Here is a 27,362-nt window from a genome sequence, read left to right on the forward strand (position 1 = left end):
GGGGAAGACCCTCTATGAGATGGATTGATTCTGTGACTGGGGTAATCAGGATGGGTGTGTCAGAGGCAGTGCGGTTGGCACAGGATAGAGCAGGGTTTAGGGCTGTTGTGCATAGGATCGCTGTGAGTTGCAAATGACTCGATGGCACATAACAACAACAACAACAACATACCAGAGTTTAAAGGATGGTCCAGGATTCAAGGAATTCAGTATGAATTATATCTTAACATCAAGAACCCAAAGGTCTAACTATAGTTTCAGCCGTCAACATTATGATAGATGGAGAAAGGATTGACAATCAATGATTTCATCTTGCTTACGTCAACAATCAACACCCTTGGTACCAGCAGTCAGGAAATCAGAAGACATTGCCTTGGGCAATGCCACTGTCAGGGACCTCTCCAAAATGCTAAAGAGCCATGACATCAGTATTAAGACTAATGTGTGTCTAATTAAGGCTTTTGGTCCTTTCAATCACCTGCTGTGTATCAGCGGGTTGGACAATGAAAAGAATGACAGAAGAAGAATTGTACAGAAAAACTCAGTACTAGTTATGCCGAGAAATCTGGAGTACAATCACCTTGCCAACTGCCTAGAAGATCCGTTTTTGTTCCGATTAAAAAAAAAAAAAAAAAAAAACAACACCACGAAACAAAGTGACCCCACACAGTGTGGAAATTATCGAACAATATTATTATTATCACATGCAGGCAAGATCCTGCTGAAAATCATCCAAAAACAACTGGAATAGCATATCAACAAAGAACTATTAGATGTGCAGGCTGAGTTTAGAGAAGGCTGTAGTACTAAGGATAATACAGCTAGTGTTAGATGGATTTTGGCTGAAAGCAGAGCGGAGTGTTGATCTGTGTTTCATTGACTGTGCAAAGACATTTGACTGTGTGGATCACAACAAACTGTGGCTGCCTCTGAGAAGAATGGTATTCCCATTACACTTGATTGTGCTTATGCAAACCAATACTTGGACCAGGAAGCAGTCCTCAGAACAGAGCAAGGAAACACTGCATGGTTCAAAATCAGGAAAGGTGTACACCAGGAATACATTCTATCTCCATATCTTTTCAATTTATGCAGAACAGATCATCTAAGAGGCTGGACTCTTGAGAAGGAATGTGGCATTAGGATTGGAGGAAGACTCATCAACAACCTGCGTTATGCAGATGACACAACCTAGCTTGCAAAACTGAGGAAGACCTGAGGCATTTGCTGCAGAGAGTAAAGGACTGCAGCCTTCAATATGAATTGAAGCTAAAGATGAAGAAAACAAAGATTCTCACCACTGGGCCGATTGGCAGTATCATGATAGATGGTGAAGAGATTGAGATGGTTAGCAGCTTCAGTTTGCTTGACTCCACAATTAACGCTCTTGTCACCAGCACCCAGGTAATCAAAAGACGTTGCATTGGGAAGGTCTGCTGTCAGAGACCTCTCCTGGTCTTCAGTAATAATATCTGTCTAAAGACTAAAGTGCACCTAACCTAGGCCATATCTTCACAATTACTTGCTATGCACCAGAAAGCTAGACATTGACTAAGGATGATAGACAAAAAATGGATGCCTTTGAGTTGTGGTGCTGGAGAAGAGTACTGAGTAAACCATGGACTGTTAGGAGGAAAAAATGAAGTTAGCCCTAGAGAAAGTGAAACCAGGCTGCTACATGGAGGCAAGAATTCTGAAACTCTGTCTAATATACTTTGGGCATGTATCCAGGAGTGACCAGTCCTTATATAAAGACATCATACTTGGAAGGGTTGAGGGGTGGCACAAAAGAGGAAGACCCTGGATGTGATGGATTGACCCAGTGATTGGGGTATTGGGGGTGGGGGGGTAGGTGTGTCAGAGACAATGAGATTGGCTCAAGATAGGACAAGGTTCAGAGTTGTACATAGTGTCACAATATCACAAGTGACTCGACAGCATATAACAACCATCACCAAAAGAGTAAACACAAATGTCTTGGGGAAAAGTGTTGCTTGAATGCTCATTGGAAACAAAGATGGCAAAGCTGCTTCTTTCATACTTTGGACATGTTGCTAGGTGAGGCTATTCCTTGGAAAAGGATATTATACTTGGAAAGATGGAGGGTCAGTGAAAGAGAGGAAGACCTCCCACCAGATAGATGGAGGGTGATTGACATAGTGGCTTCAGCAGTGGGCTCTATTGTGTGAGAGATGATGAGGATAGGGCAGGGTTCAGGCTGGCTTTTCATTGGGTAGCTTTGAGTTGTGCTTGACTCAATGGCACCTACTGACAACAATGTAAGTCACATTCTGTTTAGTTGCATGTAAGGAAAACTCAACTAAACTTTAGTGTGCACCTAAAGAGAATATCTATTTCCACATTAAAAGAAGGCCATAAACTAGCATAGCCCAAATCAGCTAACTCTAGTTGCTTCACAACTTTGTCTCAGTGTGTGATTCCCTCCCCCTCCTTATTATTATCTATGGTTGGAAATGGCCATTTCACTTAAAGCTTATCTCCAAGAACACAGGAAAGAGAAGTAAATAGAAAGGAATATAAGTGGAGCGCAAGAGAGGTAGAAAATATTATGGAGGTGTATTGCCTCTTTATATAAAATCTAGACTTCCATTAAGGTACATAGTGTGTTGGTGCCATTAATAATGTCCAGTGAATTTCCCAAATGAACTTATGATGATATAAATTTTTTATAAGAATGTCCAAATAATTATAACTAGGCAATTTAAACTTAAACACATTCTGATATTAGAAAAGTTTTGGGAAGTATGTATTTATATTATAGGTAAGATACTTTTATTCACTAGAAAATCATCAAGTAATAAAATTTATTTTCATTTATTAGATAATCAAAAGAGAAAATTAGCAATTTCATATGAATCAACATAATGTAAATGTAAGGGAAATACAAAATATAAACTTTATTCTACTTTATATTCTTTACTGGAAGCTCTGAAGGCCTAGTAAGTAAGGAGTTTTACGGCTAATTAAAGGGCAAGTAATTTGAATTCACCCATGGCCTTTCAGGAGAAAGATAAGCAGCCTCCTCCCATGTGATTTACAGCCTCTGAAAACATAGTGGAATGTCAGCTATGAGTCAGTTCTGACTTGATGGCAATGAGCAACATTCTTTGCTATTTAATCTTATAAATAACTGGTTACTTAATACAGTTATTTCTAAAGTATATTATAGAGAAAACAAAGGAGTTCTATTAGTCTATAGAGATATTTATTCTTTAATTATATTCAACAAATATTTCTGGTGCTCTTAAAATACTGTACTCTATAAAAAATTGTTATTAGCTTCCTGGAGTCTTGCTTCCAGCCTTCTGGGCCTTGCTCTTGATGGCAGCGCACAAACCCTGGGATCTGGCATCATGGCTGCACTCTCTGAAGCAAATGACACCTTTGCCTTGAACCTGCTCAAAGAGTTGAGTAAAAGCAACTCAGGCAACTTGTGTTTTTCGCCCATGAGTATCTCATCTGCCCTAGACATGGTCTTCATGGGAGCCGAGGGAAACACTGACACTCAGTTGTCCCAGGTACTTTCTTTAGATAAAAGCAAAGGTGAAGGTGAAGTTGTTCACCAAGGTTTCCAGTTACTTCTCACTGAAGCTAACATATCTGACACTCAGTACCTGCTCAGAACTGCCAACGGGCATTTTGTTTGTTTGGGTTTTTGTTGCTGTTGTTTTTTATTTTTTTATTTTAATGAACGTTTACATAGATTTTGAATTTCCATTCATTCATTGTTGCATTTTTCTCCCTACCCACTCCTTACCGCCCCTCCAGTTCGCTCTTCTCTTGAAAAGTAAAAGAAAATTTTTGTCATTGGTTTATAATCCCTCTCACCCCATCTCCAAGTACACTCCATTATTTTTGGAGAGAAGACCTGTGATTTCCTCTCAACTTTCAAAAAGATTCTTGCAAAAAAATTTTACCAAGTGGAGATGAAAGAACTTGACTTCATTAATGCTACAGAGGAGTCCAGAAAGCACATAAACTCCTGGGTAGCCAATAAGACAGAAGATAAAGTCACAGAGTTGTTGCCTTCAGGTGTTGTTGATTCACAGACTAACCTCGTTCTTGTGAATGCCATCTACTTCAAAAGGAACTGGGAAAATAAATTTCCAAAGGAGTATACCACAGAACGACCTTTTCAAACCAATGAGAATGAACAGAAACCTGTGCAAATGGTGTTTAATAGAGATCCTTTCAAAATTACCTATATAGGAGAGATATTCACCCAGATTCTATCTAGTGCTTCCCTATGTCAAGAAGGAGCTGAATATGATCATCATGCTCCCAGATGAAAACACCAGTTTGAGCACGGTGGAAAAAGAACTTATGAGAAATTCATGGAATGGACAAATCCAGAAATGATGGATGAGGAAGAGGTGGAAGTCTACCTTCCTAGATTCAAGTTGGAGGAGAATTATGACATGAGGGACGTCCTTTGCAGTCTGGGTATGGCCTATGTCTTTGACCAAGGCAAGGCAGATTTCTCTGAAATGTCATCTAAGAGATACCTATTCTTATCTAAGGTTGTGTACAAGAGTTTTGTGGAGGTCAATGAAGAAGGCACAGTAGCAATGGCTGCCACTTCTGTCGTCTTCATGATGTGTGAGGAATTACCGGCAGTTCTGTGCGAACCGTCCCTTCCTCCTCTTCATCCAGCATCCCAAGACAAACAGCATTCTGTTCTGTGGCCGATTCTCCTCTCCATGAAAAAGAGGAGTCACTGGATATAGTCCTTCTCTTCCTTCCCACCATACCCTTTTACATTTACAATGTACCTACAGCCCAAAGTGACCTTACTAGTGTATTAGTTCCAGGTCTGAAATAAAAACCCTGATTTTGGAAAAAAAATGTTGTTATTAGATGCCTTCAAGTTGACAACAACTTGTAGTGACTCTATGAACAACAGATCTGAACCTTGCCCTCTCCTATGCCACATAGAAATACTGGGCCCTCAACAGATCACATAAAAATGTAATGTATTTCACAGGTAAATAACAGCTAATCATTACTATCAAGAACTTTATAATGCAGTAACAGCTTACACCTAATGCAAATATCATATTATTATGAAGAATAAAACAAAGTACATTCGATAATCTGATAGTAAACATGTTCTCTGTCAAATATTAAGTAAACGAATGTTCCTAATTGAGGAACTGTGAATGGGGTTGACACTTGTACCTGTCAGATCCGATTTGACAGTACACACACACACAGAGACAGGTGTGATGGAAAAGGAAATCCTAGGCAGAAAAACATATATTTGTATTGTTCAGCTGATTCACTTATTTCTTTATCTATCCAACCACTGACCGTTAGATTTTGGAAGGTCTCTTCTCTGGGAAAGGCTTGTTTGCTCTCTTGTTATGAAGTGCGGCCCTTTCACCAATTTGGCAGAAAGTTGTTCCAGTATTTGCAAAGGTCAAAGTGAAATGTTTTACACCCTTTTACTGTCTTATTGTTTTAATGGACCTTCTCTGGGGACTCAATATTTCACAGAACTTTTTCTTAAAGGAGTAGTTAGTTTTCACTATCCTTTAAATTTCATATCTTTTTTGAAATGGTGATTTGAATAAAAGCTGATAAAGCATATTGTGGTGCATTTTCCCCCAATAAATCATTTATGCACATTCAGTTCTATAACATCAATTATAATATACACAGTGTCAGATTGTCCCTGTATTCCATATTGTCCTTCTCTTCAGTGATCTCAAAAAGTGTTTGTTGTCTATCAGGTTAGAGTTTTGCTAACTACTGCATTTTAGAAGATATAACACATTTTTTAGCATGTATTTGAACTTTACAGAACTTAGACATTCATTGTAGTTATGACTTTTGGGAATTCTTGCATCTGAACATATATTTTACTTAGGAATTCTTTAATAATACATTCTTCTGCCAAATTTTAACTAGACCATCTGTTTTACACTATTGTGCTGAATTTTACTTGCAGATTGGTTCAGCTGATTCAAGACTTTTCATCTCTGCTAGATATTTATTTGTTCATATTCCATAGAAGAAATGAAATATTATTCTAACATTTAAACCAATATCTCGTATTACTTTTTTTTTTCTATAATTATATTTTATTAATTTTCATAAACATTTACAGAGATTTTGGGCTTCCACTCATTCATTGTTGCACTATTCTCTCTACCCTCCTCCCAGTTTGTTCTTGTCCAAATGCCACAGTGCTTGTCAAAGCCAGTTCTGATTAATCTTCTTTGTCAGTGTATCCTTTGCCATTCCCTATCACTCCTCCCTGAGAGAGACTTCACCCTGAGTCATAAGGAAAAGGGGATGGCGTATTCTCTTAGCTACTTCCTGCTGAAAAGGGACGCTGTGGGTTTCAGGGTGAAGATCTTCTCTCACTACTCTAAAGGGCCCCTTTGGCAGTAGGAAACACATAGACTATTATGGAGATTGATTTTGGAATTCAGATGCACTCTTATTGATTGTGCTTGGCTGTACATGTACATATCCTTCAAGATGTATCATGGGGGTGTTGCAACCTAGAAGACACAAATTTGACTAACAAGTTATAAGTACGTGAGTCCAAAAATTATGGAAAAGTAAAATAAAAGATTCTTTCATTGTTTTACAAACCCTCCCCCAGGTCCCCTCCACCATGCAGCCCTCGCTCTAGTCTCCTGTGATGACAGAAATACCCAGTTACATCTCTCTTTTAGACGGTTCTCTCCCTCCTCTGCTTCAGTGCAGTATACATTATTGAACCCATCTTACTCAGTGTCTCCCTAACCCCAAGGACAGTCCCATTCTACAACAGTGGCATCATGTAATATTTGTCCTTTTGTGACTGGGATATTTCACTCAGCATAATGTTCTCCAGAGTCAACCATTTTGAATAATATTGCATGAGTTCCTTGTTTTTCAATGCAGCATAGTATTCCATTGTGCGAATATTCCACAGCTTCTCTAGCCATTCGTTTGTTGATGGGCACTTAGGTTGTTTCCAACTCCTTGCTATTGTGAACAAAGCTGCAATGAACATGGGTGTGCATATATCTGCTTGGATGTAAGCTATGGTCTCTTCAGGGTATATTCCCAGTAGTGGAATTGCTGGGTCAAATGGTATCTCTATTTGCAACTTTTTGAGAAAGCGCCATACTGCTTTCCACAGGGGTTGCACCATTTTACACTCCCACCAACAGTGAATCAGGGTTCCAGTTTCTCCACAACCTCGCCAGCATTTGTTGCTTGCTGTTCTGTTAAATTTTGCTATTTTGACTGGGGTGAAATGATATCTCATAGTTGTTTTAATTTGCATCTCTCTTAGGGCTAGGGATTTTGAGCATTTCTTCATGTGTTTGTTAGCCATCTGAATGTCGTCTTCGGTGAAGTGCCTGTTCATATCCTGTGCCCATTTTTCTATTGGATTATTTACCTTTATCTTGTTGTGGTGCTCAAGTATTTCATAAATTCTGGATATAAGTCCCTTATCTGATATGTTATTACCGAATACTTTTTCCCAGTCAGTGGCTTCCCTTTTTACCCTACTGGAGAAGTTTTTGGATGTGCATAGGGATTTGAGTCTTAGAAGGTCCCATTCATCTATGTTATCTTCTCCTGGTTGTAGCTTTTCCAGGATACTGGGAAGACTGTTTATGTTGTGGATTAGGACTTCTAGTGTTGTTCCTAGCTTTTCTGTAATGAATTTCATAGTCCTTGGTTTTAGTCCTAGGTCCATGATCCACCTTGAGTTGGTTTTTGTGTATGGAGTGAGGTGTGGGTCTTGCTTGAGTCTTTTGCAGATATTTTTCCAATTTTGCCAACACCATTTGTTAAAAAGGCTGTCGTTCCCCCACTTCACTGATTTCATCTCCTTGTCAAAGATCAGTTGACCATAGATAGATGGGTTGATCTCTGGATTCTCAATTCGATTCCATTGATCTATGTGTCTGTCGTATTACTTTTTAATATTTTTATGAACATGAGAACATTAAAACTGTTTTAAATGTCTCAACAAATTACATCTGATATATAAAAGTCAAGAAATAGTAAATTTGGGATATTTTAAATATCTTTACTCTTACACAGAATGAATCCAGCATTGAGAATCAGTTATTTTTATTATGTTTGTGATAGAGGAAAAATAAAACCAGAATACAAACTGTTATTTTAGCATAGTAGAGCATTTAACTTTAACTACTAAATAAACAGTTACATAACAGTTTAGTCTTTAAGCTGTGTTGTTATTAATAGTCTATTATTTTAAATATATTGCTTATCATTGTAGATTATATATAGCATGTGTTTTCATATATATGACTAATTTCAATTTATACCGTTGTGACTTTAGACATTTAAAATCACACTTTATTATTCTGTTTTAGCATGCTACATTTGTAAACTTCACACCTAACCTTCTTACTTCTCACAGGGTTAAAAATCAAACTGGATCATTCAAGAAGGCAGTTATGTGCTTTTAAACAGGCAGAGACAAATATGACTACTTTTACACAGGTTACCTATTAAAAAAATCATCCATATATGATATTTTTTTCAGTGTGTTGCATGCTATTCAAGTATGAACTATTTCTGCCTGACCTATTGCAAGAAAATAGAAACATACACAGTTGTTCTGTCAGTGAAATAACATCACAGCATGTTATGGGCAATTCCATCATGTTTTGTGATTCTATGACTTCTTTCACATTACTCTCATGTTCTTAGGTTATTTCAAGTGCATGCTCTACAGATTTTTGTTGGATGGATTATAAAAGTAAGATCTAGAATATAACCAAGGTTATTGAATTGACATTTAATCTGAAAACCACTATCAACTTTCCCCTCAACTTAATCTATGCTATTATGTGCCATTGAGTGGGAACTGACTTCTTTCTGACTGTCCTGTGAGTTTTCAGAAGCTGTAAATCACATAGGAGAAAGATTCTTTTGAGTTTATATTTATATTTGTCAAGATTCTAATCAATAAATTAAATTTTACTTAAAACTTTTTATATAAGAAGAATTTCAGGCATAAAATCTTAAAAGAAGAAAGGGCCGTTCTAGTTCTATCCCTATATTTACAGGTAACTGAGATACAATTTTGGTGCTTTCTGAGTACATATCTTGGGAGTTGAGGATGGAGCCCAGGTGTCCAATTTAACTCTAAATTTGGAATATATTTTGGAAATATTTTAAGTGCTGCAATAGAATTTTTAATCAATCCAGGAATTAGTATTTTATTTTTTATTTGATCATATATACACCGATGATAAGACCCTTCCTAGAAAGGAAGTTTGTACAAAGTCAAAAGTATAAGGAAGATGAATGAGTGGTATTATAAGTCCTTGAAATTCTTAATATGTGTAGAAGCAGTTTTACTTATTGATAGAGTTTGTGATTCTTTGTTAACATGAAGAGATAGTGTCTCTAGAAGATGAAAGTTCTAAATGAAATTTCATGAAGCAAATGCAAAATCTGTTAGTAAGATAAACAACCATTTCACTAAAATTAGGAAAATATGTATTGTCTTACCTAGTTCTTAAGACAAATTGGAAGAGATACTACTCAGACATAGCATTTTATTTTATGTTCATTTGAATAACTGAACTCAAATAGTTCTTTGTAGTGGGGGAGGTAGTTGGAATCCAAAGTAATAAGAAATTTGCATTTTTTATAATCCAGTTCATATTTTAATTTCTCTCTCATTTTAGGGATGTTTTTATCATTGTTACTCATGATGGAGTGCTGAAAGCAAAAAAAATTATCTTTAAATTGTTATGTTCAAGTGAGAATAATAACAGCTAACAGTTTTAAAATGGAAAGAAAAGAAAGAAGGGGTACTTAAAGTTGGTTTTAAAGGTACTCCTAAGTAGAAATTACATATTTCTAGTTCTTGTTGGTGATTTAGAGGCAATATTCTCCATGGCAAAAATGTCATTCATTTAGTATATTTTTCCAATCTAATTTCATTTTAGAATGTATTGAAAATATTTTCGGATGTATCTCATTCTTGCATGTAGTATAAATATAATTCCAATAGCTGACCCTCAAGTGGGTTTTCAGAGGCAACAAATCACACTCATTGCCCCACAGAACAGTTAGTAAATTGCAAAAGTATACCTTAGCTAGCTCTGGTGGCCTAGTGGCAGGAAACTGCACTGCAATCCCAGAGGTACATGGTTCAAATCCACCAGATGCTCTGCTGAAGAAGGAGGAACAATCGCCTCCTGTACCAGTCAGATCCAGTTTGATGGTACACACAATCAATCAATAAATCAATTTATTTAAAAAAAAGTGTGCTTTGGCTTGTCATTGCTGCACTTATCATTTGACAACTGGAGCTCCCCCACAAGCATGCACACTGCACACGATGTTTGGAACTCTTGTCATGTTTAGTTATAGTTCATATCCAGCTATTCTTAGAAAACATGAAATGCATGTCAAGATATGTTCAATATTATAAAAACTATGAATTTATATATTTATATAAATATATAAGTGATATTTTGTACATGAATCTTGTGATATTTTGTACATGAATTGCTAAGTTGTCCTTATTGATTATAGATCTACATTTATTTGGCAGAAGTTACATATAAAAAGGCTAAAAGTGATACACTTTATTTCTGCCAAATTTTTATCTTATACTATTTTGTAATATTAGAAATTTGCTCTTTAAAATGGTAATTGTTCTATTGAACTTTGTTTTTCCTTACCATTGCCCTTCATGTATAGTTTTAGGTCATAGGAGACATTTAAATGTATAATTTCTGTGTGTTTATCACTTTGCTTTATTTTGTAGCTCTTATAAACTATAATTTACATTTAATGAATTTGTTTTAGAGCTTACATTTTTATCTCACATTTTTTCCTTAATGATTATTTATGTTCCATACCTTGTTTACCCACTTCTTAAAATTTTTTAGCAGGCTTCATAATAGAACTGTTTAAATGTTTATTTTTAAAGATTTTAAGATTTTTTTTATTTGATCCACAATAATACAGCCACTTAAAAAAATTTATCTTAGTATCTGATCTCTGAAAAACACTGTGTTGTGCTCAGAACCTTTGAATATAGATACTTTATGTTTCAAGACCCTGCTCTTTCATTGGATGATACTATAGAATCTAGCTGAGAAAGCTAGAGCCAGTATCATTTTCTCTGAGCATTCATAAGCAAACACAGTTTGTTTTTATATCCAAGTTGCTATAAAGCACACTGGTTAGAAGATTCTGATAGGTTTAGGAAGTCAGTGAGGACAATTGAATTATGTTGCATTTCCTTGGTGGCGGCTGAAATTTGACCTCATTATTTCTTCAGCAGGCTCCTGCAGTGATGTGACTGCTAAAGGGAAGTCCTGCTGAATTAGCAGCTGTTCCTGAGGTGTCACCACAGTATTTCTTTCATACCAATAAGCCAAAAGCCCTAGGAAAGAAAATACTTGATATTCTGATCTTTTATTTGACAATGAGCTGGAATGTTTGTTGAGTTTAACTATAAAACTATAATATAATCCAAAATATATTGTCACTAGTATAAACAGAATATTTTCTGTCAAGTTAGTGAAGAAAAAAATGGCTGTCATTGAGTTAATCCCGACTCTTAACAACCTCCCTGTGCAACTGAGTGCAGCCTCCCTATTGTATTTCCAGTGTTGTAAATCTTAACGGGAGCAGATTCCTTGTAGAACAGATGGTGGGTTCAAACCATAGACCTTTTGATGAATAACTCATCACTTAATCAACTATACCGCTTTCCAAATCAGTAAAAATAACTTTAAAATCTAGAAAACAGAAGGAGATATAGTATTAAGTTTAAGGCTATCTGTACTTTTGGGTTTTTTTTATTTGGACCATTATCTTTTAGAAAGAATTTTTTTTACAAGTTTATGGCTCTGGACTTTTTAAAAAATAATTTTAATGAACATTTACAGAGAATTTGGATTTCCATTCATTCATTGCTGCACTTCTCTACCCGCCCAGCCCTCTCCGCCCGTCCCCCAGTTCACTCCTCTCTTAGAATCTTGAAAAATTCTAAAAATGTATTAAGAATGACAGTGAACAGCACAGACACTAATTCATATTAAGGGATAAATGTGATTACACTCAAGGTGGAAAACACAACTGATAATATTGTAGATAATTGCTGATAAATTTTAAAAAAAAAACAAACCTGAAATAAAGAAAATGTTTGCATATCTCCAGAAGGCAAAAGGTAAAAAAAAAACCCTAAAATATTGCAAGGGAAAGCAATGTGAATTTGGCTCCTAGAAAAGAACACTTTAAGTCAGAGTTATCTCACGTTGTGTTGTTGTTGCTGTTATGTGCCATTGAGTGGCTTGCGTCTCATAGCGACCCTATGTACAAGAGCCCTAAATGCCGTTCTATCCTGTGCCAACCTCGCTGTCTCAAACACACTCATTCCCACCATGCCACTCACAGAATCGATTCATCTCATCGAAGGTCTTCCTCTCCTGCGCCGTCCCTCCACTCTCCCAAACATGATGTCCCTCTCCAAGGAACAGTCCCTCCTTGCAACATGCCCAAAGTTTGTCAGACGAAGCTTCAGAATCCTTGACTCCAAGGAGCATTCTAGCTTCACCCTCCCTAGGACAAACCTGTGTGTTCTCCTAGCAGTCCATGGTATATTCAACACTCCTCCAGCACCACAGCTCAGAAGCATCAATTCTCTTTCTGTCATCCCTAAGCACTGTCCAACTCTCGAAAGCATAGCACATAATTGCAAAGACTATAGTGGTGTGGTAAATTTAGAAGCATTGAACTCTTGAGTTTAAAAAAAGTATTCATTCACAAAAAGCACAGTAGCAAATTATAGAATTCCTCTCTGAAGTCTTTGATCATTTACTCGGAACATTACTATTGTAGCCTTAATAATCTAGGATCCTCATTGTGAATGGTAGAGAAAATAATTTAAATATGGTTGATAATGATTTGAATCTCCTTATACTGTAAAACTCTTAAGAATTATTCAGTTTTTCAGTTACTATTAATTCTACTGTTATCCTTTAAAGGAGTTTTGGAGAAACTTTCAAGAATGACATTTAAATGAAAATTTATATCTGCCCAGTCCTTGTTATCAAGATATCTAACCAGTAAAACTCATGGGAATAATGCCTCTATGCTAAGACGGGTTAGGCATGTTTATTTAATAGGATATGCCTAGCTCTTTATTCTAGATCTAAAAAGGAAGTTGTCTGCTTACATCATTCCTTATGTACAGTATTTTATGGATGCAATTTCTTAATGATAGCATATACTATGTAATGATAATACTAAGAATTGAATGTTGTTTCTATAAAGGATATTGTTAGTGTACATGTCAGTCTCAACAATAATTATTTTCATTGGGGTGGTGATATTAATACAAATTAAGTAATTGAAAAAGAATAATTGAAATGAGTCACTAATTTTTTAACATTTTCATTTGTTTAACATATTATAAAAACAATGCACTCTTACTAGGAAAGCCATATGCTCTAATAATTAGAGGTTTTCACAATATTCACATATCATTTAGCAAATGAAAATTGAAGGCTTCCACGAACGTGCTGCTCTTCTTTATAAAAAAATTTAGGAAAATGTGATGGAAATTTGCTACAAATGCTGTATGTATTTTCTCCAATTAGATCTGGATATATGTATGTGTGTGTAAGCATCCATGTTTGACCATAGATTACTGGGTGGGAAAACTTATTTGTGTTATGATCAGTTTTATGATCATAATGACAATAAATTCATTATTTCCATGTGTTAAGTGTATTATGTTGCATTTTATTAAACCTTTATTTCAGAGTTTGCATGTGGTACTCAATTTAATAATATTTTGTGATTTTTTTTCTACTATAATTTGAAATTTTATGACCAAAATAGTTTACGTAGGATGAGATCATTTCTGTGTTCTTTGATATTCGATTCCTGTACAACATTTAACTCTTGTTTTTGTGTTAGTGAGACACCTTCTATCTATATCATCCTGCTACATATTTATAAGTTGACGATATGTCATAAAAATGGTTTGGAGTTTATCTTTTCCCTTTTTTTTAATCTTAAGTATCAATAAGACTTTTTAGCTAGGTGTCAAATTTTATCTTTCAATTAATAGCCATTGGTTAAGTGGCACTTCTATGCGATTTGGGTCCTTGGGATATTGGTTATCCAAAAATAATAATTGATTGCATCAATTTATGTTAAATATTAAACATAGTAAAATTTTTTCCAATTGTGAGCATTAACATAAAAATACCATGTAATGCTGATTTTCTCTGAAGAATGACATTTTATCATGTTAAAAACTTGAACTTACTTGAACTTACTGGCACAGGATGTGTAGATAGGAAGATTTGGTTATGGATCCTTTTGGTCAGATCACTTGATCACAATGTATGTTTATAAGTGTTTATAGCCATCATACTCTTTTAACTTGTTTCATAACACTCTGCATGACTCTATGTTAAATGTGGCTTAACCAAGGGATTTTCATGAACACTAAATGAATTATCTGGTGGGCGGTGAATTCCTTTGTAGAGAATGAACCGCTCAAGTTCTTCTGAATGCAGCACTGTGGACAACCCTGTGCCAGGAGAAGGAGAAGAGGCAGAAGCTGAACCCCTAAATTCAGATGAGCCCGAGGCCTGTTTCACGGATGGTAAGCTAACCTTCAAGACCTTGGTTAGTAATCACTTATTAGTGTTATGAGTGTCGTCTTAATGCTCCCCAGGAATTGTTTATCAAGAAGCCAGACTGCTCCGTTTAGTTATGATTCTGTCATGGCTCTATGAGGAAGAGGGAGTCTTTAGAACTCTTGAAGCTTTCATTTCTCCATTTATGACATTGTACTAATAAAATTTACAATTACAGTTTGCCAGACTGTGAAACATTTCTCTAATTGGTACAAATATTACCTGAAAGTTTGGCAATTCAAGCCCAGTCACAGGCCCCTCAGGATACAAGCCTCACAATCAGCTTCTAAGAAAACCCAATGGAGTAACCCTACTCTCTGCACACATGTTGTTACCATGAGTCAGAAATGACTCAATGATAACTGGCAATAACAATATATACTGTAATGCAATATTGTTTCAAGATCCATGGATACAAATTTATGGGGAAAATAGAATTATTGCCTTTCACATAAAAAAAAATTAAAGTTATTTACTAACAGTATGATTTCTTTTTCTTCCACTTAATGACTAATTATCTGCACATCCATTAAATAACGATGCTTCCCACCTTTGGGGCTCTGGTTGTCTTTTCTTACTCTTCAGACCCAAGAGATTCCATACACACCTATGATTTGAACAATCATTTCTGAGCTGGTGGCTCATAGCTTATATTCTTTACTGCTGTCAGTCCTGAGATCTAGATCAGCCTTGTTTACTTTCAGATCCTCATTGGCCATCTCTACCTGATGTTCTACAACATTTCAAGATTTATAAGTCTAATACGAATGTTACTGGAATGTCTCCCATCAAATTCACTGCTTCCTCCAATCTTTCTCAAATTTAGGTTATCCTCATTTATACTCTCTTTCAGGCTAAAGTATTTGAGTCAGCCTAACCCTTTTCTTTTTAGACACAAGTTAATCACACACAACACAAGTTCATCAGACAATGTGAGAACAGAGTACTATGCTCTTTAAGTAATTCTGAGACACATAAAATGTGAATATTAATGAACTGTAGGAAAAACATCTAAACTTCTTATTAGGCAAGTAATGACCCTTACATCTTGGCTCACTATATTGGTTTTCTTATATGTTACATTAGTTTTGCCTTTTTTTGTTTTAAGGAGTCTTGATGATGTAATGTTTAAGCACTCAGCTGATAATCAAAAGGCCAGTGATTCAAACCCAACAACTGCTTCTCAGGAGAAAAGACCTGCTGATCCGCTCCTGTAAATCTTACAGCCCAGGAAACCATATGGGACAGTTCTCCAGGGTGCTGCTATAAATCAAAAGTTGATTCCTTGGCACTGGTTGTATATTGTTGTGTGTGCCCTCTTGTAGGAACCCACCCATAGCTGACCCTCCAGTGGGTTTTCAGAGGCAGTTTAATGATACAAGAGTTAACCAATCCTATCAAGCAGCTTCCTGATGACAGCTACCAGTTATTTCATATTTATATCTTCTTCTCATCCACATTGTGCTGTACTGAACCTCTCACTACTGCTGGAATATGCCGATTTTCATAATAGAGTATTTCCAACATGTTGATAACTCTAACTGAAATGTAAGATTCCTTTTTAACTTGGCAAGTCTTACTCACCTTTGAGGACCCAGCCCTATTTCACTTTCTAAGTAAGGCTTTACCCTCACCCCCCAACATACTCTATTATCTGTAACCATAATTGTTTGGTGTTTTGTTTTGTTTTGCTTTCCTTTGGAAGTGAGTCAATTGATTTAAAGCACATATATAATAATTAGTAAATGTTTTAGTGTAACAAATTTATCTATTTTTGCTTTAGTAACTATGAATTTGTGAAAACCTTGAAAGTTTTCAGTAGAGTACTCTATCAATCAAAAAATTTGTAAACTTTCCAAGATTATAATAAATCCTCTGATGTACATGCCACAAAAGTGGGGTATTCTGGTAATAAATAGAATCAATCAATCCATCTTAGCTCTTATTATCTTTGGAGATTATAGTCAAAAGTTATTCAGGTCTTGACTCAAAGGTGCTATACAAATGAATAATTTTTATTCTGAGTTAGGAAAATTTGTAGCATCGGGTGAACAAATATTGTGTCACCTAATCAACTTACGTCTGCAAATCTGGAAAAGATTATTGGAATATAATACAGTGACATACTGGACAATCTTGAAGCTAGTCTAACTGTCCTACTTCTGTTAAGTGCTGTAGAATCAATTATGACCCATAGTGACCCTATGAACAGTAACTCTGGACCTTGCTGGATCCAGAGCCAACCTTACCATCTCTGACACACTTGACCCCATTACCAGAAGGGGAAAACCCCGGACAAGATGGATTGGCAAAGTCACCGTGGTAATAGAGTCAGCTGCCCTACTGCTATCTGGCTGTAAAACTTTGATGACACTTTTAAATCTTGTATCTCAAATTTCTCATATGAAAACAGGGACAATATTAATATTCATAGCATTTCTATAAAAGACATTGTATAAGATAGCGCTTACAAATTAATTTTTATTTATTTAGAGAATTACTTTGATTCTCCAAGATTTTTTTTCTACCAGTCTCCTATAAAAATATATCTTAGCTGGGGAGTCCTGATGGCCTAGTGGCCAAAAGCAACACTGCTATCCCAGAGGTTAGCTGTTTGAATCCACCAGGTGCTCTGCTGCTGAAGAAGGAGGGAAAATCTCCTCCTGTACCTGTCAGATCCTATTTGATGGCACACACACACACAAAAATAATTTAAAAATAAAATTTCTACTTAGAAAAATTAAAAAAACACATCAGCACATAATACTGGCAAGAAAGATCTGTAAACTATAATTTTCTGAATATATGAAGTTTTTGAAAGTAAAAGTCAAATCTCATATGAGAAGCAAAGGAGTAGCCCTACCCTCAAGAAAGCACAAAGAATTTCCTTCAGAAGTTCTGTGTAAAAGGTAAGTTAAGAATCTCAGCACTACGATAAGATGTTAGGTGTTGTCAATTCAGTTTTGACTCATAGCAGTTTGTCTACAACAAATGAAACACTACCTTGTCCTGCACCATCATTCCAATTTTTGTTATTTATAAGCTCATCATTGCAACATTCTGTGAGCCAATCCTATTGAGGGTTTCCTCTTTCTTTTAACATTGCCTTTACCTAATCATAGTATGTCCTTTTGCATGGACTTATGCCTTCTGAAAACATGTTTTAAAAGGAGCACAATATTTTGGTCAGGCACACCTTAGTCCTCAAAAAGGTGTCATTGCTTTTTAACATTTTAGAGAAGTCTTTTCATTTGCATCACTCTGATTGCCAGTGGTTTTGAGTATTTCTTCATATGTATATTGGACCTCTGGATGTCTGTCTCCCTTTGTGAAGAGATTTTCCATGTCTTTTGCCCAGTTTGTGACTGGGTTATCAGTCTTTCTGGTGGAAACCCTGTAGTGTTATGCAAACTTTCATTATGATACCTTTTTTTGAGATGTAATTTCCAATTTTTTTTTCCTAATCTGTAGGTTTTCTCTTTACCCTACTGGAAAAAAGTTTTTATGTACACAGACAGGGACTTGATTTTTAGAAGGTCCTCTCATCTATTTGTCCTCTCGTGGTTGTGCATTTCTTGCTATATTTGCAAGCCTATTTATGTCATAGGCTAAGATTCCTATGTCTGTCTCATTTTTGTCTCTTATCATCCTTAGAGTTTGGGGCTTTAACCCCTAAGGTTAAGGTCTCTGATCCACCATGAGATGATGGAGAACAAACAGGTTTGTCCTGGAGAGAGTGAAGCCAAGCTGCTCCCTCAATGAAATTGATCGATTCAGAAATTGGGGTAATGAGAGTAGGTGTATTAGAAACAATAAGGTTGGCCCAGAATAGAGCAGGGTTTAGGGCTCTTATACACAGGGTCACTATGAGTCACAAGCAACACAACAGCACATAACAACAACAACTACATTCCTAGGGTCAGCTGAGTGATGAGAAGAATGAAAGATGATATCAAAGACATAGTAATGGCCAGATTGGTGAGCATTCTAAGGATCTAGTTTAACAGTTACACAACATGAAATTTCAGAAATATGTGAATGGGAAAAACTAGGAAGATTCTCACTTAAACGGGTTGACATGGTGACTACAACAGTGAACTTTCATTTGCTGGAGATCAAGAGGCTGGTGCGAATAGGGCAGGGTCTCCATATGTTGTTAACAGCGTCACTTTGTGTTGGAGTCAACTAATAAGAACAACATGAATAGTCAAGGAAAAAAAGCCCAAAGACTGATCTTAGGATTCTTTAGGAAACCAAGTGAGAGACAGTAGTTAGCCTGTGGGGAAATATTGGAGATGATAGAATTGAGATAGAATTGGATATACTTTGAAGTGGGAGCTTAAAAAAATTTGATGTTCAAGATGTGATATATATATATATAAAAGAGAGAATGAAGGCTCTTAAAATCAGAGCTTTAGAGACCATAAATATATAGCTTCCATATGGAGACTTTGTGAAGTGTTGGCTTGTGAGATTGAGAAACCAGGAACTTATTACATTACAAATAAACTCCTCTTACCAATTCATAATTGGTCTATAAGAGATATTTCTTATCTAAAAAAAAAGCAGTAAAATGGTCAAAGGAAATATGAAAGACAGTTATACAAAAGTAGTTGTATTTCCACTGAAGGTAAAGGTTGAGATGGTTTTATTGTCATTACCCTAACATCCATTTGTTTTCTAATTTTTATAACTATCACTTTATTGACTTCATCTTGCTCCTCTTTAACTCCCTTTGTCGTGTCATGTCCTACCTTCCTTCCATACTAATAGATTTTTAGTCCAATGTAAAGCTTTTTTTCACCAGTATGTTGCTTATTCTATATGATTTTCTATTATAATCCTTTTGGATTATGCAATTAATAAATTCTAGAATGAAGGGTTGAGTTTAAGTGGGGAACAATGATTTTCTAAAGATAATATATTTTCTTTTAATTTGGGAGAAAGAGCCTAATCAACTTCCAAAAAATAAATATGTCCTGAGCTAAGTCATTGTCTAGAAAATAAAAAAATTCTCATTTCAACTACGTGGTAACAAACTTCTCCATTTTATCGTTATTCTTTTATAGAGAAAGAGGGACAAAAATATGAACGAATCCTTTGTTTTAAATAATTGAGGAATATTTAAGATCTAGTGAGGTAAAAGTTTGCTTGATAAGTTTTCACACCTCTTGTACTGATCATGTTAAGCATTTGTTCCAAATTTTTTAATGGCTGTTATGATTTTATTAATATATAATATGTCTTGAAAGCAGTCAGTACTCTTTATTTTGTTGTTACTCTGAGCTCACCTGCTTAACATGATGAAACCCAACATAGACTTTATGTAATGCATCATGAAGCAAATTAATGAAACCACCCAAAAGAAATAGCATTTACCCACAGGGACCCATTAAAATGTTTTAGATGCTCTATGTTATGTTTTCATTTAATTAATAGAGCTTTTATAAAAGAAGGTGTGATAACGTTGCTAACCAGCTAGGTTGGAGATCCCCTGAGATCCTCCTTTGCATGAAAACCAGACAGGCCGTGAGCATTCCTGCCTCAGAATAAGAGAGAGAAACTCTCCAAGGTGGCATAAACCCCAAGGGCAATATTTGTGAGCATTCATCTCAGATAAAAAGTTTACTAATTTTTCTAATTAGAATACATAATGCTTTTTTCTTGACTAAATTTTATTCTTCAATTTTAATACAGACCAAAATGAATCCACAATAGTAGAATTCTTAATCAAAACAAGGCATTTTTAGTATCTTTTAAAAATATGTGATGTAGCTAGGTTAAAGAGGAAGTTCAGGCGTCTGAATGGTTTGGCAAATAATAAAGCCCCAGGAATTGCTAGAATACCAATTGACATATTTTAACAAACACATGCTGTCCTAGATGTGCTCACCATGTTCTGCCAAGAAATCAAGAGGAAAACTACTTGGCTATCTGACTGGAAGATATCCATACTTATTCCCATTCCAAAGAAAGGAGACCCAACAGAATGTGGAAATTATCAAACAATATCACTAATATCCCACACTAGCAAAATTCTGCTGAAGTTTATCCAGAAAAGACTTTAATAGTACATTGACAGAGAACTACCAGAAATACAAGCTGGGTTTAAAAGAGGTCATGGCACCAAGGACATTACTGCCAATGTCAGGCGGATCTTGGCAGAAAGCAAAGAGTACCAGAAGAATACCTATCTGTGTTTTGTTGAGTATCCAAAGGCATTTGACTGTGTGGATCACAACAAAATGTGGTTAATCTTGAGGGGAGTGGGAATCCCAGAACACTTGATTGTGCTTATGTGAAACCTATACCTGGACCAGGAAGCAGTCATCAGAACAGAGCAAGGAAACACTGCATGGTTCAAAATCATGAAAGGAATGTGTCAGGGATGCATCCTGTCTCCATACCTTTTCAATCTATTCAGATCATTCTGGAGGCTAGGCTTTATAAAGAGAAATGTGGCATCAGAATTGGAGGAAGACTCAACAACCACCTATGTTATGCAGATGACACAACTTTGCTTACTGAAACTGAGAAGGATCTGAAGCACTTACTAGAGGAGGTCAAGGCCAGTAGTCTTCAATATGGATAGAATCTCAACATCAAGAAGACAAATATTCTCACCACTGGGCCAACTGGAAGCACCATGATAGATGAAAAAGAAATTGAGGTTGTTAACAATTACAGTTTGCTCGGCTCCACAATCAACAATCTTAGCAACAGAATCAGGAAACCAAAAGATTAATTTCACTGGCAAAATCTACTTTCAGGGATCTCTCCAGAGTACAGAGAAGCAATGAAGTCACTCTAGAGACTAAGATGTGCCTAATCCAGGCCATGGCCTTCTTAATTACTTGCTATGTATCAAAGAGCTTGACAGTGACTAAGGATGACAGAAGAAGAATTGATGCCTTTGAGTTGTGCTGGAGAAGAGTTTTGAACATATCGTGGACAGCCAAGAAAACATACAGATCTGTCTTGGAGAGGATGAAATCAAGTTTCTCCTTAGAAGCTAGGTTTCTGAAGCTCCATCTCACATACTTTGGGCACATCACTAGGCAGGACCAGTCTTTGGAGAAGGATATCATGCTTGGAAGAGTGAAGGGACAGTGCAGGAAAGGAAGACCCCAGATAAAACAGATTGATACAATAACTGGGACAATGGGGTTAGGTGTGTACTAGTCAGTGAGACTGGCTCAAGACAAGGCAGGCTTCAGAGCTGTTGTACATAAGGTGTCTTTGAGTCAACGGCAACTCAAAGGCACATAACAACAACACAACAACAACAGATTCTGCTTTGCATAAGGTCTTTTTTTTACACAGCTGAATACATAGAAAACATTTTAAAAATATTTACTGAACTAATTAATAAGTATAAGCATTTGAATAGAAAATCAGTTGTTTTTCATAGCCGTTTTCCATTTTGTTGTTGTTGTGTGCCATTAAATCAGAACTGACCCCTAGCTGCACCTTCAGTGGGTTTTCAGAGACGGTAAGTCACATGGGATGTGATTGTCCGTCCTTCCAGCTGGTGAATTTGAACCTTATGCCTTTGTGATTGTAGTGTGGAGACCTTTTAAATTAAAAAAAATGGGAGATTTTTTCTGTACTTTATAATGATTATATGTCTTATGAAGTTGTTTTAGGACTTCTCATTTACTTTCTTCCTATTTTTTTTCCTTCCGGTGTTAACTCAAAATGTTTTTTTATGAGGGAATAAAAATACCAGCAAACTTTAGACAAGTTCATAACAAGAAAAACAACTTTTTTTCAGTAAACAAGACCCTGAAATTCTTTTTGTGCTCAATGTTTAATTCCCTTAATAACTCATTAATTTATTCATGTGCAAAAAGCATGTATTGAGTCCTCATCACATATTCTAAAAAAGTGGGGAGAAAGTCTCCTATGCCATTTACAGCCTCTGAAAATCTGCTGAAAGGCTAATTATAAGTAGATTCTTACTAAACAACAATGAGTTTTTTGGCATCATGTATTGGACACGGCATTACGATTGTAACGATGGAAAAAACAGTTAAACATTACAAAAGAGACTGACCATAAATCCAGAAATTGCAGAGGACAAGAATACATTCTATATTGAAATAACTGGTAAATGTTAAGAGGGTTAGACTGAGAAAAGGTGACGGGCAACCCGAAGAAAGCTCATGTGGAAAGTGGTATGCAACAGAGAGAGAGTATTTGAGATAAAGATAGCTATTGATAAAGTATTTGATAAAGTATACTAAATAAAGTATTTGAGAAAAAAAAATGGCTACTGAGTCCTAACTGACTCATACCTGACTTTTCAGCTGCTTTTCAGAGGCTATAAATTGCATGAGAGGAAACTATCCATTTTTCTTTCGTGGAGCCTCTGGTGGGTTCAAAGTTAACAGCTCAACTCTTTAAGGATCATGGCAACAGAGCTCCCTGATATATATTTTATATGCATATTATAGTATATTTGGGGGTATACACACATTGAACAAACAAATCTATCTTAGAAAAAGTATAGGCAGATTGCTTCTTAGACTTGGGGTGGCAAGACTTCATTTTCACGTGCTTTGATCCTGTTACTGAGAGGAATGAGACCCTGGAGAAGGCCAACATGTTTAGCAGAGCTGAAAGTCAATAAAAAAGATCCTCAACAAGATAGATTGGTATAGTTTCTGCAACATAGCAACAATTTTAAGATGGTACAGGACCAGGGTTTGTTTTTATGTTGTGCATTTGGTCTTTTTGATTTGGAAATGACTTCATTGCATATAACTACATATCTATATCATATATATGTGTGTGTGTGTGTATCTATATATCTATATATATTTTCGTGTGTGTATGTGTATGTGTGTTGGTGGGTACATAGTAACCCATAGTACCTGTAACAGAGTATGACTGTCTCATAGCATTTTCTTGGTTATACTATTTATGCAAGTTGATTACCAGGTCTCTCTCTAATTAGGCTGGTAGGTGGGTTTGAACTGTCTACATGATTGCTCTACAGAGGTAACTCGTGGTTGCTATGATGCTGATAATGTGATAATGGTTACCCATGGTGGACAGTGTTTGGTGGAACTTCCCGATTAAAACAAGCTTGGAAGCAGGAGTGGCATACACTTCCGAAATAGCTTGCTTCCGGAAATTCTATGAACTTGGAGAAATGATGAACGTTATACAAATGTTCAGGTCCTTAATTCATAGGGTCATTACAAGCACTTAACAACAACAACATATAATGAAAACTACTGTATCTGAATCTACAAAAGTAAGTATTGGAATTTATTTGGTTGACGGAGTCTCACAGAGAAAACTTTTCATGATATGATGTATTTTAAACAGTTTATTCAGTATATAAGACTTTTTTTATCTGTCTTTACTGCCAGGCTGTGTACGCAGGTTCCCATGCTGTCAAGTTAACATAGAGTCAGGAAAAGGAAAAATCTGGTGGAATGTTAGGAAAACCTGCTACAAGATAGTTGAACACAATTGGTTTGAAAGCTTTATTGTTCTCATGATCCTGCTCAGCAGTGGGGCTCTGGTAAGTAATCTGATTCCTTAATCAACACACTGATTACATGGAAAGCAATACATTTTTTAAAAGGAATTAAAAGATAAGTTTTTACCTAAGATGTAATCAAGGAGGAAGGCCAAGATTTTTATTTCACTTAATGTGTTCACTAAGCAGTGCTACACACTTGACATTATTCTTGCTCAGAATGAAAAGAATAAGATGCGGGGACAACTCTCAAGACATTCAGAGAGCAGTGGGGAAGAGATATTATGGAAACAAATGATCTGAGAAATGAAATAAATAAGTTGCTGAACTGTAGGAAATGCTGTTTGAAGAACGCCAAGTACAAGAGAGTATGTGATGGTCAGAGACCCTGTGAGACACGGCCTAGTGTTGGCTTTGAAGCATCCTTTATGTTACTAGAAGGAAAATAAACTTACTTTTAAGATGAGCATCAGTAAAATTGGGGGTTTAGGAGGGTTTATTTGGTTCTGGGTTGTTCTTTTCTTTATGTATGTGTGTGTGTGTGTGCATTATATATGTGTGTGCTGACTGTAGAAAAATATCTGCGAGAGCTAGGAGTCAGTTCCCTCAGCGTTTTCTCATATTTTGAGAGGGTTGGTTTTGGGTTTTTTTTTCCAATGTCAGAGAAGAGCCATTTGAAGCACATAACCTATTAGAGATGCCCTTGAAAATTCTACTACACAGTAAAAAAAGAATTTTAGAAACTTTAAATTATCTTTTAAATTTATAACTTATAAATTTAAAACTTATAAATTACCTTTTAGACAGTCCCTGGATCTAGAATATAATATTACTTTATTTCCAACTTGACTCATTAGACTGTTAGTTTTTGATAGACACAAACAGAAGCCATAGGACTGTTTGTTTAGAGACAAGTAACTTTACTACTAATAATACAGAAAGTAGCATGATTTTAAGGATGTTTATGTCCATTTTCCTATTCAATGTCATCAGTCAGCCATCTCCATAGAGTCAAAACCAACTCATAATTGACCTGTCAGCAATTTTCCAGGGATTTTTTTCAGAGGTTTTAAAATGAATGGGAGAAGATTGCCACACACCTCATACAGGCATAGTACAGGTACAGATGGATACTGTACATAGAGATACTGCACACAGAGAATTAAGTCACAGCTGAAGAACACTGAATTTGCAAAATCTATCCCTTTATAGCAGGCAGTGCAGTGTGTGATTCATACTATCTTATTCCTAATTGTTCCTTCCTGGAAGCTCAACCCTGATCAATGGCCTGGGTATAGAGCAATCTGGATCTGATCTTGTGTGTAGCGAGAGCACACAGGCTTGAATAGGATTAACAGTGGACTGCTTTACATACAGATCTCTTCTGTGAAAAATGAAAACACAGTAAGGGTCACTCCATGTAAGTCCAGAAGGTTACAAGTAAACATCTAGACAGACTATATCCACATTATACAGCATATGCTCCTAATAACACATTTAGGCAGAATTACATTGTAAATAAAACTTTCAGAGAAGAAATTACAATAAAAACAAAGAACATTTTGAACCTAATTTGGTCCAAATGTCTAGGAGGATTTTTTTGAGAAGAGACAGAAAAACTAAAATTCAGATCATTACTCACAGCCCTCAAGTTGGAATCGACTCAAAGCTGATTCTTCAGTGTTACCGAGAGTGGGAGTCACACGATAGAAGACTGCCATCTTTCTCCTTCAAATATCCTCGTGATTTGATCCTCCAGAGAAGGGGTGCTCTTTAAGTTGGCAGGACAAATTCCTACCAACTAAGCAACAACTACCAGTTGTTGTTATGTGCCATCAAGTTCAAACCACCTCATAGTTGAACCTTCAGTGGGTTTTCAGAGGCAGTAAATTGCGTGGGATTGTCCACATTTTTACAACCAACAGCTGGTGGACTTGAATGGAGCGCCTTTGTGTTGGTAGTGTAATGCCTTACTTGAAATGAAAATGGTCTGTACCCAAACTAAACCCCCTGTCATCGAGTTAATTCTGATTCCCAAGGACCATATAGATGCTAGTAAATCTTCCCTTTAGGATGTTTGAGGCTTTAAATTCCTATTATGCAGGGTGCTTTATCTTTCTTTTCTGAAGTTTCTGGTGAGTCAAACTACTGAATTTTTTTATTAGCAGCTGAATTCTTTAACTGCTTTGCCAATAAGTCTCCTCTGAATGAGCCATCGGAGGAAGAAATGAGAATGAACTTACAGAAAATTGGTGTTTTTACTGAGAATTTACTAGTTTTAAAAATTTAAGCATATGAAAAAAATAAGTAATAGCTATCATTTATTGCATACCTAAGCTCTGTATATGTTATTAATTTTCAAATGGCCCTCAGTGATTTAGGTGATTTGTTCCTTTTCACAGTGAGGAAGCTGGGTGTAGAATTTTAAAAGTTGCCTAACATCCCACAGCTGACAGAACCACCGTAGCTGATATCTAAGTTAAAGTTTCTGTTATCTTTTGAGGTTTCCCCTTTTTTTCTACATTATGGCTTCTATTTATAGCCTCTAAACATCCACTGAATGGTCAGCTATGAATTGTTTTCAACTCATTCACAATAAGTTGTCATTTGCTGAAGACGGGTAAACACCAAATAGAAATTGGCCCCTGTATCTCAGTTTCACAGTCAGAATCCTGCTAACTCCTGGTACCTTAGTTCTACAACTGAGTTCCTTAATAATGCCACTGAGTCATTTTCAGCTCTTAGCAATCACAAGTGACAGAACTGCTGCAGAGGGTTTTGGTGGTGGTTTTGTTTTTGTTTTGGTGAGTTGTGGTGTTTTTTGTGGTTTGAAGCTTTGTCTGACATACTTTGGACATGTTGCAAGAAAGGACCAATCCTTGGAGAGGGACGTCATGCTTGGGATGGTTGGAAGGACACTGCAAGAGAGGAAGACCCTCAATGAGATGGATTGATTCATTGACTTGGGTGATGGGGGTAGGTATGTCAGAGATAGTGAGATTGGCACAGGATAGGGTAGAGTTTAGTGGTGTTGTACATAGGATCGCTATGAGTCACAGGCAACTTAACGGCACATAACAACAACAGTAACTCTTAGAGAAGTAAAGCAGCATGTTTTCTTCCATGTAGTTACTGGATGGTTTGAACCAAAACCTTTCCTTCAGCAGCTTAACACTTAACCT

The 27,362-nt window shown here is 36.2% G+C and overlaps 1 protein-coding gene and 1 pseudogene across 4 annotated transcripts in view; both read left to right on the forward strand.

The window, feature by feature from the left end:
- Window positions 1-27,362, forward strand: part of SCN9A (sodium channel, voltage-gated, type IX, alpha subunit) — a 128,434-nt gene that overhangs the window by 70,097 nt on the left and 30,975 nt on the right. For all 4 annotated transcript variants that reach the window (XM_006879327.1, XM_006879329.1, XM_006879328.1 and 1 more), the window contains 2 exons: window positions 14,533-14,653; window positions 24,068-24,222. In XM_006879327.1, the coding sequence (XP_006879389.1) occupies window positions 14,533-14,653; window positions 24,068-24,222 (276 nt within the window). The remainder of the gene's footprint in view (window positions 1-14,532; window positions 14,654-24,067; window positions 24,223-27,362) is intronic.
- LOC102863281 lies at window positions 3,351-4,725 on the forward strand (annotated as a pseudogene).

This window comes from Elephantulus edwardii, unplaced genomic scaffold, assembly GCF_000299155.1.
Source record: "Elephantulus edwardii isolate Elephantulus edwardi_28Jun2011 unplaced genomic scaffold, EleEdw1.0 scaffold00003, whole genome shotgun sequence".
NCBI classification, from domain to species: domain Eukaryota; kingdom Metazoa; phylum Chordata; class Mammalia; order Macroscelidea; family Macroscelididae; genus Elephantulus; species Elephantulus edwardii.